This window comes from Hemibagrus wyckioides, linkage group LG24 (genome assembly GCF_019097595.1).
Source record: "Hemibagrus wyckioides isolate EC202008001 linkage group LG24, SWU_Hwy_1.0, whole genome shotgun sequence".
NCBI lineage: Eukaryota > Metazoa > Chordata > Actinopteri > Siluriformes > Bagridae > Hemibagrus > Hemibagrus wyckioides.
Genome location: NC_080733.1, coordinates 19,934,165 through 19,955,333, shown reverse-complemented (window position 1 = coordinate 19,955,333; position 21,169 = coordinate 19,934,165). Strand labels below are relative to the sequence as shown.

At 41.3% G+C, this 21,169-nt stretch overlaps 1 protein-coding gene across 2 annotated transcripts; it reads right to left on the bottom strand.

The window, feature by feature from the left end:
- Window positions 1-1,179: 1,179 nt before the first annotated feature.
- stard3 (StAR-related lipid transfer (START) domain containing 3) lies at window positions 1,180-20,944 on the bottom strand. Of its 2 annotated transcripts, XM_058377813.1 has the most exons (16): window positions 20,820-20,944; window positions 18,481-18,597; window positions 14,077-14,217; window positions 13,879-13,956; window positions 13,639-13,716; window positions 13,500-13,553; window positions 13,203-13,320; window positions 10,664-10,765; window positions 10,246-10,301; window positions 9,826-9,918; window positions 9,599-9,661; window positions 9,398-9,493; window positions 2,876-2,955; window positions 2,643-2,747; window positions 2,343-2,436; window positions 1,180-2,165 (listed from the first exon to the last, which is right to left on the bottom strand). In XM_058377813.1, the coding sequence occupies exons 2-16, from the start codon at window positions 18,556-18,558 to the stop codon at window positions 2,070-2,072; spliced, it is 1,332 nt and encodes a 443-aa protein (XP_058233796.1). In that variant the 5' UTR covers window positions 18,559-18,597; window positions 20,820-20,944; the 3' UTR covers window positions 1,180-2,069. The 2 variants fall into 2 exon arrangements, 1 of the variants encoding a protein (XP_058233796.1); XR_009203448.1 differs by lacking the exons at window positions 1,180-2,165; window positions 2,343-2,436; window positions 9,398-9,493; ... (9 more) ...; window positions 18,481-18,597; window positions 20,820-20,944 and adding an exon at window positions 4,693-9,391 and having other exon boundaries at window positions 2,687-2,747.
- Between the last annotated feature and the right edge of the window lie 225 nt (window positions 20,945-21,169).

Here is a 21,169-nt window from a genome sequence, read left to right as displayed (position 1 = left end):
AGCAGAGGTTGGGGTTGAGCTGCTGGACAATCAGAGTCAGATGGTTGATCTGTTCTTGTATCCACTGGACATACTCCATGAGGGTATGGTACACTGAGGGCTCCTCCAAGGCTTCTTTGGCCACACCCATCAGTCTTCGAAGCCTCGTTCCAAAGAGCAACTCGAATGAGGTGAAGCCCTGATGGTCTCCATGACGACTTCATCCCATAAAACCGTTTCCATCAGGATTGTTTTTATTCACGAGACCGATACGAAGAGACGACAAACCGGGAGAGAGTTTACAGTGTTAGTTTATTAGCAGTTCAGTCCAAGAGGTCGTTCATTAAAAAAAAAAATCATATTTCAGATGTGACATTTTCAGCATCAGGTCTCATCATCAACAGTCTGTAAGAACACCAACGCTGGGTTTAAATAAAAACTAAATAAAATGTGGGGAAAGATGTGGGAAAACATAAAAAAGAGCTAACGTGCTGGATGAGTGTGTATGTGTGTGTGTGAGAGAGAGAGAGAGAGATTTCAGCATGAAAAGGCACACAATATACAAAAAACGTACACAAACATAACACACCCTGTAGTGTGCAGTATTATACACAACGTCTGTCACCACCATCCTGTGAGGAAACACATCAATGTTTTTAATGCTTCAGTTTATCATGTAGAGGAGATTTACACCAAGAACTGCTGTTCTTCTCATTTCTAATCAGCTATCAGACTCTGATCTGACATTACACCCAGTGGTTCTGAAGTGGATCAGAACCGTTCTGAAGCGATTTCCTCTCCTGCAGAATGCTGTGATGCGTGATGTCCATCCAATGATAAGGCACTGATTATTTCCATCCAGCTCTCGCTAGGCATCATGGGAGACGGAAGTCTTGTGGAGTTCAGGTAAGGGGGCGTGTCCTGTTAAGTTGTCTGTATTTGTCACAAACATTACAGCACAGTGAAATTCTCTCTTCGCATATACCATCCTTGGGGGTTGTGGTCAGAGCGCAGGGGCAGCCATGATAAAGTGCCTCTGGAGCAGGGTGAGCTAGGGGCCTTGCTCATGGGCCCAACAGAGGCAGCTTGGTGGTGCTTGGGCTTGAACCCCGATCTTCTGGTCAACGACCCAGAGCCTTAACCACTTGACATACCACCACCACACATGTTACTGAGGAGAAGACATGGCTCATTCCAGAATCTTCCAGAAAAAGAGTTTATTAGAGTGAAAAGTGCATGTATCTGTCACTGAGGATGAGCTGGAGGTCAGGATGCTGTTCAGGACAAATACAAGTAAACAAAACCAATAAAATCTTCAAGAGAAATTATGGCAAGTTGATTGGTTAGTGAACTCGTTACAGGCAAACTTACATCACAGTGTGGGTATGTTCAGATAAAACTGATTTAAAGACATGAAGGAGAAAAACAAGCAAGAGAAAAAAAGAAAAGAAAAAAATTAAAAAGTATAATTATCTTTTTAAAAATTATTATTATTATTTTCTGAATTATTATTATTCTATAATTATTTAATTATTATTAATTTTTTTCCTATTTTGAAGTTCATCACAAAAAAATCTAAGGATGAAATATTACAAATGACTCATGAATAAAATGTTTTTTTCCCTGCATCTATACAGTGTTGTTAATTCTGAGAGAAATTAGTAAAATATTTTAATGGCTCCGATTTTCCATATTTATTAGGTGTTTAAAATCTTTAGATGTCTATTGTAGATAATAATAATAATAATAATAGTAATAATAATAATAATAATAGTAATAATAATAATAGTAATAATAATAATAATAATAATAATAATAATAATAATAAAGCATGGTCTCTCTTGTAGAACTACTCTTCCTGTAGGTATTTAATAATGATGAGAGTTTATCATCTCACAGCACACACACACACACTCGGCAGGAATGAGATTTATTCAACAAGAGAAAATATGAGAAGTTGATGAGAAATGTTCCTTCATGATCGTATGCAGTCTTCACAGTTTCTTCCTTCTTCAATATCATCAGAGAGAGAGAGAGAGAGAGAGAGAGAGAGAGTGTGTGTGTGTGTGGTCCTGTCTCCTGGTCTGGGTTTATCGTAGGGAAGCGATGCGTTGTCGTAGGTGAGACATGAACTCGAACATGGTGGCAGCCAGAGACTGATGGATCAGATAACGAGGAAGTCGACCCTGAGACACACACATACACACACACACACACACACAGACACACACACACAGACACACACACACACACACAGACACACACACATAGACACACACACCAGTTACTTTTCATAGAGGTTTAATTAACTAACAAATAGTTATAAATACTGAAAACTGAATAAAAGTAAAAGAAGAAGGAACCTTGAGGTCTGTGTTCAGAACCCAGATGAAGGTACAGACTGAAGGATTGGAGCTGGACTTCAACACCACAAACCCACCAGGACCGTTTTCACCTCTGTAACACACACACACACACGCACACAATAATGTAATGCATATTTTTAAATATGAAAGTGATTAGTCTGTTTACTGGATGCAGTTAGAGGGAGGGGGTTTAGTGATTAGTCTGATTAATGAACATAGTGAGGGTGGAGGGTTTAGTGATTAGTCTGAGTACTGGACATAGTGAGGGTGAGGGGGTTTGGTGATTAGTCTGATTACCGGACGTAGCGAGGCTGAGGGGGTTTAGAGACGTGAACAGTTGACATTCCAGCAGAAACGTAGCAATCCCGCTTCCTCTCCACTCTGCGCACATTCACAAAATCCCTGAAACAGTTTAGAGAAAGATTAACAACAAACATCAGACTGAGAGTCAGCGACCCCTCCGGGATACATCCTGTAAGTAACTCAGTCACTGTGAGAGTGTGTGTGTGTGTGTGTGTGTTTGTGTGTACCTGGGAGACACGACTCCTCCTGCTGCTCCTGAAGACACATCATAAGACACACTGGTGTTATCATCCACCCTCTGTAATATCTAAAGGGAGAGAGTGTACACGGTCAGTAGGGGGTGTGGTTTAGGACAGAGCGAGTGTACACAGTCAGTAGGGGGTGTGGTTTAGGACATGACCCACAGAGGGCTGATGAAGGTTATGATGAAGTGATTTGTTTTTAGAATTGCATATAAAGACAGTTTGTCCAACTATAGACAGGCTCTAAAAGCTGCTAGGGCTGAGCATCTGAGCAAACTGATAGAAATAAACCAGAACAATCCCAGATTCTTATTCAGTACTGTGGCTAGACTAACAAAACATCAGATTCCTGAAGAGAGTATTTCAGCACAGTTTAGTAGTGAGGACTTGATAATATCAGGAACAAAATAATGGATGTTCAACCTCTGACAGTATCCCATGATCCAGTCCAGCCTAAAGCTTGACATCTAGAGCTACAATGCTTTACCAGTATAGGGCAGGAAGAGCTGTATAAACTTATCACCACGGCTAAATCAACAACATGTTTGTTAGATCCAATTCCAACTAGATTACTGAAAGAAGTGATACATGCAGCTGGAGAACCGTTTCTAAACATTATTAATTCCTCACTATATTTAGGTCATGTCCCAAAACCTCTCAAGTTAGCCGTCATTAAGCCTCTTCTTAAGAAACCGAAACTAGACCCTAATGAAATAACAAATTAGAGACCGATTTCAAACCTTCCGTTTATATCTAAAATATTAGAAAAGGTGTCAGCTCAATTCCTTCCTACAGGAAAACAATATCCATGAAGAATTTCAGTCAGGTTTTAGGCCCCATCATAGTACAGAAACTGCACTAGTTAAAATCACTAATGACTTGTTTTTAGCTTCGGACCAAGGCTGCATCTCCATTTTAGTCCTGCTTGATCTTTGTGCTGCATTCCACACTATAGATCATAATATTCTCATAGATCACTTACAAAATCACAGGTATGCAGGGACAGGCATTAAAATGGTTTAGATCCTACCTGTCTGATCCATACCACTCTGTAGATTTAAATGGAGAACTGTCCAGTGTAGTGCCAGTGAAATACGGGGTCCCACAAGGGTCAGTTTTAGGACCTCTGCTTTTCTCAGTATACATACTTCCATTGGGTAACATCATTACCAGAAACAGAACGTTCCATTACAACAGCATGGGATTAGTTTCCATTGTTATGCTGACGATACCCAGTTATATATCTCATCAAAACCAGATGAAATATCTAATTTGTCTAGATTAACTGAGTGTGTTAAAGATATTAGAGATTGGATCACCAATAATTTTCTATTACTAAATTATACTATATACTTATATATATTACTTATTGGTCCAAAAACCAGTACACAGAAGCTCTCACAATTCAGCTTGCATCTAGAAGGATGCACTGTTACTACTAGCTCTACAGTGAAAGACCTGGGTGTAATATTAGACAGCAACTTATCCTTTAAAAATCATATTTCCAATATCACAAAAACAGCCTTCTTCCATCTTAGAAATATTGCCAAGCTTAGGAACATTTTATCTGTAACTGATGCAGAAAAACTAGTTCATGCATTCCTGACCTCCAGACTGGACTACTGTAATGCATTACTAGGTGTTTGTCCTGCATCTTCAATAAACAAGCTACAGTTAGTCCAGAATGCAGCCGCCAGAGTTCTTACCAGATCAAGAAAATATGATCATATAACCCCAATATCATCATCCCTGCACTGGCTACCTGTGAAGTTTAGAAGTGACTATAAATTAGCTCTACTCACGTACAAGGCTCTAAATCATAGGTCACTAACAGGCGGACCACGGTCCGTGTGCAGACCCAGAAGCCGCCCCATACGGACCCAGACCTACAGCCAAAACAGAAGGTTATGATTTAAAACCTGACGGGGTGCTTCTATTTCCCCCGGCGCAGCTTTTGTAGAAAGCTTTTTGTAGACTTTACGATAGTGGTAGTGGAAACGCACAGACCAACTGCATGCGAGTTAAGCCATCCCACATAAACATTACGACTCTACAGTGTAAACAGATAAGAGAGCTAGAGGCAAGTTACACATGAAAAGACGGTAGAAAGAAAAAGGAAGATAGCAATACATGTAGAAAACAAAGAGAGAGAAACAGGCGAATGAAACGGAGAAAGGGAGAGAAACAGGCGAATGAAACGGAGAAAGGGAGAGAAACAGGCAAATGAAACGGAGAAAGGGAGAGAAACAGGCGAATGAAACGGAGAAAGGGAGAGAAACAGGCGAATGAAACGGAGAAAGAGAGAGAAACAGGCGAGTGAGACGGAGAAAGGGAGAGAAACAGACGAGTGAGACGGAGAAAGGGAGAGAAACAGACGAGTGAGACGGAGAAAGGGAGAGAAACAGACGAGTGAGACGGAGAAAGGGAGAGAAACAGACGAGTGAGACGGAGAAAGGGAGAGAAACAGACGAGTGAGACGGAGAAAGGGAGGGAAACAGACGAGTGAGACGGAGAAAGGGAGAGAAACAGACGAGTGAGACGGAGAAAGGGAGGGAAACAGACGAGTGAGACGGAGAAAGGGAGAGAAACAGACGAGTGAGACGGAGAAAGGGAGAGAAACAGACGAGTGAGACGGAGAAAGGGAGGGAAACAGACGAGTGAGACGGAGAAAGGGAGAGAAACAGACGAGTGAGACGGAGAAAGGGAGGGAAACAAACGAGTGAGACGGAGAAAGGGAGAGAAACAGACGAGTGAGACGGAGAAAGGGAGAGAAACAGACGAGTGACATGGGGAAAGGGAGAGAAACAGGCGAGTGAGACGGAGAAAGGGAGAGAAACAGACGAGTGAGACGGAGAAAGGGAGGGAAACAGACGAGTGAGACGGAGAAAGGGAGAGAAACAGACGAGTGAGACGGAGAAAGGGAGAGAAACAGACGGGTGAGATGGAGAAAGGGAGAGAAACAGACGGGTGAGATGGAGAAAGGGAGAGAAACAGACGAGTGAGATGGAGAAAGGGAGAGAAACAGACGAGTGAGATGGAGAAAGGGAGAGAAACAGACGAGTGAGATGGAGAAAGGGAGAGAAACAGACGAGTGAGATGGAGAAAGGGAGGGAAACAGACGAGTGAGACGGAGAAAGGGAGAGAAACAGACGGGTGAGACGGAGAAAGGGAGAGAAACAGACGGGTGAGACGGAGAAAGGGAGAGAAAAATAAGGAATAAATGGCGCCCTCCAAAAAAAGAAAAGTGGACCGCGAAAATAGAGCATTTAATCGGGAATGGACTCGTTTCTGTTCATACTTCCCACTGGAGCACTAAACCAGTGTGTCTCATATGTTCAGAAACCGTGGCACTTATTAAAAGTGCCATTATGAGACAAAACAAAGATTATGAACAAACATACCCACTCAGATCTGAAGTGAGATCACAGAAAATAAGTAGTCTCAGAGCCCAATATGACCAGTCCACCAGGATCCTGAGCCACACATTCACTGCCCAACAACGTGCTCTTCAGTGTTCCCTCAGAGTTGCTTGGATTTTGGGTCAACACAAAAAGCCATTTACTGATGGAGGGGTTGTCAAAGAATGCATGAGTGCAGTAGCTGAAACAATACTTGAGGGAAAACAAAAAGAAGAGCTTTGTAATAAAATAAAGCGAATTCCCATGTCAGCATCATCTGCCACAAAGAAAAGTGAAATATTAGCTCAAGCTGTGCTAACCCAGCTAGATGAAGCCATACATAAGGCATCATGTGTAGGTTTAGCTGTGGATGAGTCCACTGACGTGTGACAATGCTCAGCTGTTAGTGTATGTCGGTTTTTCAACACAGACCAGAAAGCATTCTGTGAAGACCTGTTAGGTGTCAGTCCCCTTCAGACCAGTACAAGAGGAGAAGACATCTACCTGGCCATTAAGGAGATGTTAACAAAGAGAGGAATAAAGCCAAAACAAGTAGTTTCAATAGCCACAGATGGAGCCCCTGCTATGATAGGAAGAGATAAAGGAGCTGTAGCCAGACTGAAAGAGGACAATCCTGAGCTTATAGCTTACCACTGCATCATTCATCAGTCTGTCCTCTGTGCCTCCCTGTCAGATGAGCATGCTGAGGTGATGAATACAATGATGAAAATGATCAGTTTTCTCAGGGCAACCTCTTCCTACCAGCATCACATGCTTATGGAATTCCTCAGAGAAGTTAATGCCAATGCTGATGATCTTTTGCTGCACAACAATGTGAGATGGCTCAGCAAAGGCAGGGTGTTAGCACGCTTTTGGTCCATCAGGAGGGAAGTAGCATCTTTTTTGACAGGGCTAATAAGTCAGAAAGCAACACAGTTTTCTCTCTTTTTAGAAAATGAGAAACAGATGGATAATGTGGCCTTTTTGGTTGATATCACTTCACATCTGAATGAACTGAATTTGAGGCTACAGGGCAAGGACATTTCAATTTGTCAGGTGTCCACTCCTTTCAGAGGACACTTGAGGTGTTCAAGGAAGACCTGCAGGGAGACACTTCCCAGCAGTGCAGGAACAGGTTCAGGGACAGAGAGATGTCTCTTCTTTTGTTGACTTGACTTTATTGATAAGCTGATTGTAAACTTCATCAACCGTTTTGACAGCTTCAGCTTTGGACAGCAGCTCACCATGTTCATTCAGAACCCATTTCTCATCACAGATGTCAGAGGGTTCTCAACGGAAGTCACACAGCACTTTAAATGGGTAAATGCTGGGCCTCTCCAGATGCAATTGGTTGATCTCCAAGCAGATGTGGCCCTGAAAGAGCAGTTTGTAAGAACTGACCCTTCCACTTTCTGGCTCCAAATGGTCCCTCAGACAGCTTTCCCAGGTCTAAGGAAAGTAGCCCTGTACATCTTGACCATGTTTGGCTCCACATACAACTGCGAGGCAGCTTTCTCCACAATGAACATAATCAAAACTAAATATCGTTCCAGGCTCACCAATGAGCACCTCCACATGTGTATGAGAATTGCCCTGACTCCATTCAAGCCCAGGTTTAAAATCCTGGGAACACAAGCTAGAGCTCAATTCTCTCACTGAGCAAAAAAGTGGGGGAGTGGGATATAAGAGGGGAAGAAAGTGATACTCTAAAACTGTTCAACTGTTAAGATGTGTTAAGATTTATTATTTGTAAAATTGGTTGAGACTTTTGAGTCAAGATGTAAAACAGAAAAGGGGAAATTCAAGATTTCCTCCCTTTATTTTATTTTTCTGAAGTTAAGCACTTTATTTGAACACACAATTTTCACATTTTATTTATTTTCTCTTATTATGAAATGCAGCCCTACTTTTATTTAGTTAATGAGAGAACATTATACATATCTACAGTCATACATATCTGTTCAGTTGTATGTTACATGACAATAAATATTGTCAGAAAGTTTTTGAATTGTACTGAATTCATTTGATTTGACAGTCAGGTATTGATTACATGCAGATGTTGATAAAACTACTAGGTTACTTAAATATATAGCACACTAACTAGTTAGACATTATGATCTTCTGGACCTTTGCTTCAAGAAATTTTCTCTAACTTAAATTTTAGTTGAATACCCCTGCTCTAAATGGTTTAGCTCCCACCTATCTCTCCAGTCTTCTAACACGCTACAATCCATCACGCTCTTTAAGATCACAAAACTCTGGACTTCTGGTAGTTCCCAGAATATTAAAGTCTACAAAAGGGGGTAGGGTGTTTTCGTATTTAGCTCCTAAACTTTAGGATAGTCTTCCTGACAGTGTTTCCCAGTCTCCCAGTTTAAACGTAGATTATCTCTTTATCCAGGCATACACATAATTCATCCCATAACCTCGTACTCCAGTACATCTGATCAAATGCACATCATCATGTAGTGCTGCTAATATCATGAACAGCAGCTACGCTAATTCCTTTCCAGCTGTTCCTTTTTCTACCCATCCCAAGGCATCTGAAGATTGTACCAGCTCCAGTAGACAGAGGCCAACCCTGCGAGGATCCTGAAGCATCCAGAGATGACCAGCTCCAGCTGGGTTCTGCTTCGTGAGGATTTGGGAATATCAAAGCAACGCTGCTGACCCTATGTGGACTTCAAGGATGACAACAACCTCCTAATTAATACACACTAACATTCTACATCTGCTGTATCTGTATCACACTGTAGACTGTACATAACTGCAGAAAGGACATTGTTCATATCACACTCCCCGGTGTTTAGAATAATTTATAATCACACTCTCCGGTGTTTAGAATAATTTATAATCATACTCCATTGTCACCCAAATGAGGGTCGGTTCACTTTTGAGTCTGGTTAATCATGAAGGTTTCTTCCTCATACCATCTAAGGGAGTTTTTCCTTGCCACAGTCGCCTCAGGCTTCTCACTAGGGATGATTTTGTCTAACATCTAGGACTTTGTATGTTTTTTGTTTCCTATGTTCTGTAAAGCTGCTTTGAGACAATGTTCATTGTTAAAAACGCTACAAAAATAAAACTGAATTAAAATTGAATTTGAAACCTGACATGCTGAGATCGTTCTGTTCCACTGTACCATCTTCTCTGGCTGCAGGATTACTTCCTGATACACCAACTCAGCTGGACACTGGAGTAACGCCTGCACACACACACACACACACACACACACACAAACAGAAGCTATACACAAATAGACAATAAAAACATATATAATCATCAAATAATACAGAATAAGTTTTAGTACCTTTAGAATGAAGGTTTTTCCATGATAAGGAATTTCCAGTGTATAAACACAGTCACCAATATCCTACACACACACACACCATCAACAAGGTTTTGTGCTGAATGCATGATCAGCATTTACAAACTCTGAAAAAATATGCTTTAATGTCCTGTTTATAACATTCACAAATAATAATAACAACAACAACAATAATAATAATAACAATAATAATATTTAGCAAGACTCACATTGTTCTTCTCAAATTTCCAGTTCTCCTCCTGTGTGAGGATCTGCTCCACTATCGTCATCGCCTCACGACCCTGTTGCACATACTCCTTCTCCTGACACACACACACACACACACACACAGAGTACAAGTTAAGTGAAGCTTTATTGAACAAAGTAACTGTAAGTCTATAATGCGCCATTGATTTAGTGATTCATGAATTCAGTGATTCATAGATTCAGTGATTCATTGATTCAGTGAATCGATTAATGTAACTCTGAGAGCTTTGACTCGTTTGATTCAAAGCAAACAGAATCCATGTTATTGATATTATAACTGTTATTATTATTATTTGTTATTATTTTTAAATATAATCACACCAGAAAAGGCAATCAATCTGCAATTAAACACAAGAGTACAGAATTATTTTATATATACTGACCTGTGCTGTCACTGCTCTTCTGCCCAGACCTTCTTCATCAAGATCTTCATCAGAGCCTGATACAAACACACACACAGTTCATCTTCAAACTTACAATTTTATTAAATCATTCACTAATGCATTAATGCAAACCAATGATTGAAATTATTTTTATCAATATAGTAATATTTAACACATTTATACATTTAATTACAAGAAATATGAACACAGCATTATTATTATTAATTATTATTTTTTATTTATTTATTTAATTAATATTAATTATTATCATTATTGTGAATGTGCTGAGGTTTCCTAAACAGAATGTACCTGAAGCTCATTCTGAAACACTTTCTGAGTTCCTGGTGATTATAAGACTGTAACTGTACTGGGTCTCCTACAGGAAGTGTATCAGGTGAGACAGGAAGTGATGCCATACCTGCGAGCGACTCTGGTGGAGAGTAAAACTGTCCATCTGAGACGGCTCGGGGGTAAAACAGACGGCCGCTCTCACAAGCTGCGTTCACTGCCGCCAGGTACGCTATATTGACACAAACACACAAAATATTTTTAACATTTTTACATTTTATTATATTTTTTTTAACATCACACAGGTTTATGTTTCTAGCTCTTGATTTGGAATCAGTTTAATCAGATCATGCAGCACATTATATGTGACCTCAGTAATTACTGTATTATTAATCCTGAAGTGCGGTGTAATAAAAGGGTTAATAATGTGTAATAAAACACACACACACACACACTGTACATAAAGTAGGACATTACATTTTGGATAAAAATAACAAATACATACAGCACAGACATGACAGAGACAACCGAGAGAAGTAAATAAGTAACGAATTGGTACATCCATTACTCATGCTCTCGAGGGGTGTGTGTGTGTGTGTATCAATGCACCCTCTGTTTCATGACTCCTACATTTCTCTTCTCTCAGTTTAGTGACTCGTTTCTGCATCACTGTTGACGTGATGATAATCAAAGCCTCCTCTGTTATCAGTGCTGAGCAAGGTGTGGGTTGGACACTCATCTCTCTCACACACACACACACACACACACACAAATGAAAACCCCCAGCAGCGTCTGACTTTTTAAAAACTGTAATCAGTATGAGACGTGAGGAATCGTTTACCTTCATACAGAAATCCAGAGTGGATGAATATGAATATGCAAATGAGTCATGTGACTCAATCAAACAGCATCATTTGCATAATGAATGTGATTAGCTCTCACAGCTGATGATGCAATAACTCTGCACTCTGTGGTCTGACCTTCAGTGACGGTCAGTTTCACTCAGAAATGAGGCTAAAACACGCGTGAGGTTCGTGTGGAAACAGTGTGTGAACACGTCTGAATAAACACCAGACACTGAAAACTCTGGAAATATTTTATTACATCATAGAGACCTTTATGAAGTCTAAAGCAAAACTCACTCACACACTCACACACACACACACACACACACACAGGTGTACATAAATTAATATTTGATCCTTTATTTATTAATAATCTTATAAAGACATATTGATGAAGAAGTCACTCCCAGATCAGTGATGAACTCCTCAGAGGAGTGGATTAACACGGCTCTCTCGTTAGAGGGTCAATCATTTAGACTTATAATAATAATAATAATAATAATAATAATAATAATAATAAACATGACAGTAAACATGGAATAAACACAGTGTGTTACACATGAAGTGTGTCTCTGAGTCTTCCCTCTTCTCTTCATCACTGGAAACTCACCAGCTGATGACATCACAAAAGTTGACCCTGGACACCGCCCACTTCCTCTTGTTAATGAATATTAATGAGGTAGTTATTGACGTTAGTCAGGATCAAGCCACTCGGGCTGTTTTTTACACGTTTATACATACGCATGTGCCGAGAGTCTGAGGTTTAATCACGGAGCAGGACATAACCATATACACATCTCTCTCTCTCTCCTCACAGTCCACCTGTCTGTCTCTCTCTATCTGCAGCACTCTCTCTCTCTCTCTGTGTCTGCCTGTCCATCTGTCTGTCTGCATCACTCACACTCTCTCACTGGTTTTCTGTCTGTCTGTCTGTCTGTCTGTCTGTCTGTCTCTCTCTCTCTCTCTCTGCATCACTCTCACTGTTTTTCTGTCTGTCTCTCTACCCACCTGTCTCTCTCTCTCTGTCTGTCTGCATCACTCTCACTGGTTTTCTGTCTGCATCACTCTCACTTTTTCTGTCTGTCTCTCTACCCGCCTGTCTCTCTCTCTCTCATGTGCAGGTGAGAGTGACTGCTAGGGGGTGCAGTGACCCCCAGAGCACGGGTTAGTTAAGTGAAAGGTTAGTTAGTTTACTAGATGAGGCGATCGTCGGTGATGATGGAGGATCTTCTGGACGCAGGATGAAAGCTGTTTAAGTGGATTTCAGCATTCAGCGTGTTCTTCTTGGGAGCGGCGGAGCGAGCGGCGGCCGTGTCTATTCCTTACAGAGTGAACACACCACGCGTTACTCTCACCACACTCACACACACCGCTAGCACTAGCGTTCGCATCAACCTACTGGTTAGTCACATGGCAACCGAAAAACGGTAAGAGGTCAGGGGTTTGTTTAGGAAAAAATATTATAAACACGCTGAACACATTATTACACACCACACACTCAACCTCACATTTAACACACACACACACACACACACACCAGACTGTATAAAGACAAGTACAGAGGCCTGTGCATGGCGACAGGTAACCAGGTTACCATGGTAATGGCAGTTACTCAAAGAAATTGATGAGAGTGTTCTGCTCTGCATGGAGGACAGTGCTGATGCGGACGCACACTTCCTGTATCACTAAGGGGTGGAGGGCTGTTACCCCACATTACCCTTTTACCCCAGTAACTTTCCACACAGCTCCCCACATGCTCCTGTTACCAGCACAGGCCTGAGAGTACTATCATCTATCTCTCTCTCTCTCTCTCTGGTGTCTCACCTCTCTCATCCTCAGCTTCCTGTGTGAGCACCTTGAAGTCGAGGAACCAGGTTTCCAGCCAGGCCACGATGAACGAGGTGATGGGGAGAACATAACCGAATGCATTCTCTGTAAACAACTACGGAGAGAGTGAGAGAGAGAGGCTGGGTCAATCATGATAAGGATCAGTATTTTGAATCTATAGTACAACTAATTATAACATAATTGCTACTGAGTGTTCTGTTAAAAACACACACACCCCAACACATACACACACCCCAACACACGCACACCAACACATACACACACACGACTCACATCTGAAAGGATGACTTTGGCAATAAGGAAGGCGCTCGTCACCAGAGTCGTGATCTACAGAAGGAGAAAACATCACATGTGAGTATACACTAGTGTGTGTGTGGGCGTGTGGGCCTGTGTGTGCGCGTGTGTGTCTTACCGCAATGACCCACCAGTGTCTCAGTTTAAAAGCAGCGTACGCAATCTGTAAACACAAAAACCTGAAAACTGCCAACAGCTAAAACACACACACACACACACAGGTAAATGAGTGAATGGAGCTGTGACAGTCGAGGTACAGACACAGTACAATCCTGTGTCTCATCAACATTTATTTTTTTTATCTCATCAATCACATATATTTTTATAACTTTTTAATGAATAAATAAAATCTACTTACAAATATATCAAAGAAGGAGGATCTGAAATCGTAGCGAACGACTTCCTTCTCCAGATTCAGCCAGATACTCTTATTGATCTAACACACACACACACACACACATTTATTAACAAATACACACTATGTGTAAAGGTGTAACATGAGGTCTTATAGTGGTATTTAGTGCCAAAAGTGTTATTACATTGTTATAAGACTCACATTCAGCTCAATGATCCAGAGCAGAGACACAAAGAGGAGGTCAAAGGTCACGAAGAGACAGAAGGTGCGCCGGACATCTGAGATGCTTCTTCTCTCAGTAGGGGGCAGAGGGAGGTAATGACCCGAGTGTGACAGAGACGCCTACCACAATAACACACACACACACAAGATATCAAATATGAGAATAATGTTCACAATGGTGCTAAAACATTTAGCCAATGATGGTGATGATGATGATGATAGTGGTGATGATAGTGGTGATGGTGGTGGTAATGATAGTGATGATGGTGGTGATGATGGTGATGGTGGTGGTGATGATGGTAATGATAGTGATGATGGTGGTGATAGTGATGATGGTGATGGTGGTGGTGATGATGGTAATGATAGTGATGATAGTGATGATGATGATAGTGGTAATTATAGTGATGATGGTGGTAATGATAGTGATGATGGTGGTGATGATAGTGATGATGGTGGTGATGGTGGTGATGGTGGTAATGATAGTGATGGTGGTAATGATAGTGATGATGGTAATGATAGTGATGATGGTGGTGATAGTGGTAATGATAGTGATGGTGGTGATGATGGTGGTGATGGTGGTGATGATAGTGATGATGGTGGTGATGATAGTGATGATGGTGATGATGGTGGTGATGGTGGTAATGATAGTGATGGTGGTGGTGATAGTGATGGTGGTGATAGTGATGATGGTGGTAATGATAGTGATGATGGTGGTGATGATAGTGATGATGGTAGTGGTAATGATAGTGATGATGGTAGTGGTAATGATAGTGATGATGGTGGTGATGATAGTGATGATGATGATAGTGGTAATGATAGTGATGATGATGATAGTGGTAATGATAGTGATGATGGTGGTGATGGTGATGATGGTGGTAATGATGGTGGTAATGATAGTGATGATGGTGGTGATGATAGTGATGGTGGTGATGGTGGTGATGATAGTGATGATGGTGGTGATGGTGATGATGGTGGTAATGATAGTGATGATGGTGGTGATAGTGATGATGGTGGTGATGATAGTGATGATGATAGTGGTAATGATAGTGATGGTGGTGATGATAGTGATGATGATGATAGTGGTAATGATAGTGATGATGGTGGTAATGATAGTGATGGTGGTGATGGTGGTAATGATAGTGATGATGGTGGTGATGATAGTGATGATGGTGGTGATGGTGGTGATGATAGTGATGATGGTGGTGATGGTGGTGATGGTGGTAATGATAGTGATGATGGTGGTGATGGTGATGGTGGTAATGATAGTGATGATGGTGGTGATAGTGATGGTGGTAATGATAGTGATGATGGTGGTGATGATAGTGATGATGATAGTGGTAATGATAGTGATGATGGTGGTGATGGTGGTGATGATGGTGGTAATGATAGTGATGGTGGTGATGATAGTGGTAATGATAGTGGTAATGGTGGTGGTAATGATAGTGATGATAGTGATAGTGGTGATGGTGGTGGTGATGGTAGTGATAGTGATGGTGGTAATGATGGTGGTGATAGTGGTAATGATAGTGATGATGGTGGTGATGATAGTGGTAATGGTGGTGGTAATGGTGGTGGTGGTGGTGATGATAGTGATGATGGTGGTGATAGTGATGATGGTGGTGATAGTGATAGTGATGGTGGTGATGGTGGTAATGATGGTGGTGATAGCAGTAATGATAGTGATGATGGTGGTGATGATGGTGGTAATGATAGTGATGGTGGTGATGATGATAGTGGTAATGATAGTGGTAATGATAGTGATGATAGTGATGGTGGTAATGATGGTGGTGATAGTGATGATGGTGGTGGTGATGATAGTGGTAATGATAGTGGTAATGGTGGTGGTAATGATGGTGGTGATGGTGGTGATGGTGGTGGTAATGATAGTGATGGTGGTGATAGTGGTAATGATAGTGATGATGGTGATGATGGTGGTGATGGTGGTGATGATAGTGATGATGGTGGTGATGATAGTGATGATGGTGGTGATGATGGTGGTGATGATAGTGATGATGGTGGTGATGGTGGTAATGGTAGTGATGGTGGTAATGATAGTGATGGTGGTGGTGATAGTGATGATGGTGGTGATAGTGTTGATGGTGGTGATGATAGTGATGATGATAGTGGCAATGATAGTGATGATGGTGGTGATAGTGGTGATAGTGATGATGGTGGTGGTAATGAGTGATGATAGTGATGGTGGTGATGGTGGTAATGATGGTGGTGATAGCGGTAATGATAATGATGGTGGTGATGATGGTGGTAATGATGGTGATGATGGTGGTGATGGTGGTAATAGTGATGGTGATGATAGTGGTAATGATAGTGATGGTGGTGATGATGGTAATGATAGTGATGGTGGTGATGATGGTAATAGTGATGGTGGTGATAGTGATGGTGGTGATGATAGTGGTAATGATAGTGATGATGGTAATGATAGTGATGGTGGTGATGATAGTGATGGTGGTGATGATAGTGATAGCGGTAATGATAGTGATGGTGGTAATGATAGCGATGATGGTGGTGATGATGGTAATGATAGTGATGGTGGTGATGATGGTAATGATGGGGGTGATAGTGATGGTGGTGATGGTGATGATGGGGGTGATGATAGTGGTAATGATAGTGATGATGGTGGTAATGATAGTGATGGTAGTGGTGATAGTGATGATGGTGGTGATGATGGTAATGATAGTGATGATGGTGGTGATGATAGTGATGATGGTGGTGATAGTGATGATGGTGGTAATGATAGTGATGATGGTGGTGATGATAGTGATGATGATAGTGGTAATGATAGTGATGATGGTGGTGATGATGATAGTGATGATGGTGGTGATGATGGTGGTGATGGTGGTGATGATGGTGGTAATGATAGTGATGGTGGTGATGGTGGTAATGATAGTGATGATGATAGTGGTAATGATAGTGATGATAGTGGTAATGATAGTGGTAATGATAGTGATGATGGTGGTGATGATAGTGGTAATGATAGTGGTAATGGTGGTGGTAATGATAGTGATGATGGTGGTGATGATAGTGGTAATGATAGTGGTAATGGTGGTGGTAATGATAGTGATGATAGTGATGGTGGTGATGATGATAGTGATGATAGTGATGGTGGTAATGATGGTGGTGATAGTGGTAATGATAGTGATGATGGTGGTGATGATAGTGGTAATGATAGTGGTAATGGTGATGGTAATGGTGGTGGTGGTGGTGGTAATGATAGTGATAGTGATGGTGGTGATGGTGATGATAGTGGTGATGGTGATGATAGTGATGATGGTGATGATAGTGATGATGGTGGTAATAGTGATGATGGTGGTGATGGTAATAGTGGTAATGAGTGATGGTGGTGATGGTGATAGTGGTAATGAGTGATGGTGGTGATGGTAATGATAGTGATGGTGGTGATGATAATGATGATAGTGATGATGGTGATAGTGGTAATGATAGTGATGATAGTGATGATGGTGGTGATGGTGAAGATGATGACAGTGGTAATGATAGTGATGGTGGTGATGGTGGTGATGATGATGATAGTGATGGTGGTGATGATGATAGTGGTGATAGTGATGATGGTGATAGTGATGATGGTGATGATAGTGGTGATGACAGTGATGATGGTGGTGGTGATAGTGATGATGGTGGTGGTGGTGGTAATGACAGTGATGATGGTGGTGGTGGTGATAGTGGTAATGACAGTGATGATAGTGCTGATGGTGGTGATAGTGATGATGATGATGATAGTGGTAATGACAGTGATGATGGTGGTGATGATGATAGTGGTAATGACAGTGATGGTGATGATAGTGATGGTGGTGGTGATGATAGTGATGGTGGTGGTGATGATAGTGATGGTGGTGGTGATGATAGTGATGGTGGTGGTGATGGTGGTAATAACAGTGACGATGATAGTGATGATGATGATGATAGTGGTAATGATAGTGATGGTGATGATAGTGGTAATGATAGTGATGGTGGTAATAACAGTGATAGTGATGATGATGATAGTGGTAATAGTGATGATGGTGGTGATGATGATGATGGTAATGGTGGTGATGATGATGGTGGTGATGGTGATGATGATAGTGGTAATGATAGTGATGATGATGATGATAGTGATGATGATGATGATAGTGGTAATGATAGTGATGGTGATGATAGTGATGATGATGGTGATGATGGTGGTGATGGTGATAGTGGTAATGATAGTGATGGTGGTAATAACAGTGATAGTGATGATGATGATAGTGGTAATAATGATGATGGTGGTGATGATGGTAATGGTGGTGATGATGATGGTGGTGATGGTGATGATGATAGTGGTAATGATAGTGATGATGGTGTATAAATGTGATGCTCAGGGGGTGTGGTTACCTGTGAGTAGGAGGAGTTGAGAGTGGAGATGGCGGGTAGACTCTCCCCCAACTCTCCGTACTCCACACCGCTTGGCATTCCTCACCACAACAACACACAACAAAGCCAAATGGAATTCTGGGAAAAAACACAGAATCACATCAAATCACTTTGGTGAGAATATTTCTGCTGAACGTTATTCTTTAATGTGACCCTCAACTCTGTTCTTAACCCCACCCCCAACTCTGATCTTAACCCCACCTTCAACTCTGATCTTAACCCCACCTTCAACTCTGATCTTAACCCCACCACAACCCTGTTCTTAACCCTGCCCCAACTCTGATCTTAACCCTCCCTAACCCTGATCTTAACCCCGCCCCTAAATCTGTTCTTAACCCCACCCCAACTCTGTTCTTAACTAAACCCCCAACTCTGTTCTTAACCCCACCCCTATATCCCCCACAGTGTTGTCATCATAGTGATCCAAGCAAATGGTTTAAATCTGTCATTTTTATAACTCATTTTTATCATTTTTTATGAACTCAGTTTTATGAACTTATCAACTAAAAGGTTGTTTCTGTAACGTTTGTGTAATTTATTGCGGGTCCTGTGTCGGTATTTCAGTGATAAACAGAGTGATTTAACACTAATCTCACACTTTAAGTAAATCAGTCACATGCTACACTTCTCTCTTCAAGTGCTCTTTGTTCCCAACCACAATGACACAACAATGACACACTCACACACACACACTCACACATATACACACACACTCACACATATACACCCATACACACTCACACATACACACACACTCACACATATACACCCATACACACACACACACACACACTCACACATATACACACACACACACACACACACACACACACACACACACACAGTGCAGTAAAATATGTTGAAAAGCGTGAGAGATTTCATTTCTCTGCCTCAGTCTCTGCCTCATTCTCAGTCCCTGCCTTTGTCTCAGTCTCTGCCTCAGTCCCTGTCTCAGTCTCTGCTTCTGTCTCAGTCTCTGCCTCGGTCCCTGCCGCTGCCTCATTACTGTTTCCTGCAGTTGTCCAGTCAGCTCTAGGAAGAGATGATGACCGAATCCACATTAGAGATGTAACAGAAGTGGCCCAGGACACCAAGAGTGACCCAAATCACCCAATCACACGGTCATGAAAGTGAAAAAGTGACTCAGATCAAAAGATGACCAGAGAGATGACTCCAGCTGATGAACACAGTAAAAACTACAGAAAAGAGCAGGATTATAGGGTGGACAAAATGAAAGTAAGAGCAGTGACCCAGAGCAACCACCTGAGGTGAGAATAAGGGAAGTGACCCGCTGCATCAGCTGAGACGTTAGTCCAGTCCATCTGCACAAGTGGAACTGATTATTTACATTACTCACTTTCTCTTAACTCCACTCACATAACACACAACAAAAATATACACAGATATCTCAATCTAACAGGAAAACCACACACACACACAGAGAGGATGTGCAGACTGAAACAATACAGTAATCAATCTTTAATATCTGACCTCATGACCAAAGAGTAACACTGTGTTTAAAGGAAACAGAAAAAAATAAACACACACACACACACACACAAGAGGAATTCACAGCAGTCATTTGCTTGTCCTGTTATCATAAATAATTGACATGAGTAAACTGAGAAATTCTCAGACTCCAATCACATGAAGTTTTGGGTTAGTAACCTAAAAAATAGCTGATAAATGCAGTTGTGCTAATTAGCATATTTAATGAGCTATAATGAAGCCTGATTTGAATAAACAATCATCCACGGATGAGGAAATTCCAGTACAAGTTCAGACATCAGAGAAGACTGTAATGAACATGTAAATGTAGCTTTTTAATAAAAAATATTTCTAAACTACTTAGGTCACTATCTTCACCCTATCTAGTGCACTTTGACCGAATCAATAGCTGACCTCTCCTCAGTCCATCAGTTCAGCACATTTCAGTGTTTCATGCAGATCCTACAGAGATTAAACATCAGCCTTAAAACAACAACAACAACAACAACAACATCTTAAATACACAACAAGGTTCAATAAACCGAAAGTTAATAGCCAAAACTTGAAAAAGTCATCGATGTGTATACCGAAACTGCATCACCACTTCCGGTATCGATGATTTAAAGATCAGAGATTGTGCGCCGGCAGCTCGAGCTGACAACTGAATAAATAACTAGCCTTACTGAGGTAAATCTCTCAACTAACGAGCTTTGTTAGTGTTCACTAAGACATCGCCAAACTCATTTCATCACATATCCGTTCAGAATGCTTCCTTTTAACAAGTGAGTCATTTTAAATAAAATCATACTCACCGAAATTAGCTAAACAAAGCCATTATTTTCTCCGCCTGTTAGCCTCTGTGCGCTAGTTCCGCCTTATTTTTCCTCTCCGTACAACAAACCCCGCCCCCTGCGCTATGATTGGCTGGGCTTTTCTCCCCTTGCGTGATGATTGGCTGGATAGACTAAGTCACGAGCACTTCGCTGATTGGTCCGTGTCGGGACTTTTTTAGGGAAAAACATACAGCGAAAATTAATATTAATTCAATTAACGGAAACATATTTCTATTAGATAATAATTTGTTGTTTCTCTTTCCAACAGCTTGAGGAGTTCAGTCAAAGTAAACTAATGTCTTTTTTTCTTTATTTCTGTATATCTACAC

Coding starts and splice junctions, on each gene's coding strand:
- stard3 (XM_058377813.1), bottom strand. CDS start 18,558: ATGCCAAGCGGTGTGGAGTACGGAGAGTTGGGGGAGAGTCTACCCGCC. Junction 13,321..13,499: donor CCAAAGTCATCCTTTCAGAT/GTGAGTCGTGTG, acceptor CTCTCTCCGTAG/TTGTTTACAGAGAATGCATT. Junction 9,494..9,598: donor GAAAAACCTTCATTCTAAAG/GTACTAAAACTT, acceptor GTGTGTGTGCAG/GCGTTACTCCAGTGTCCAGC.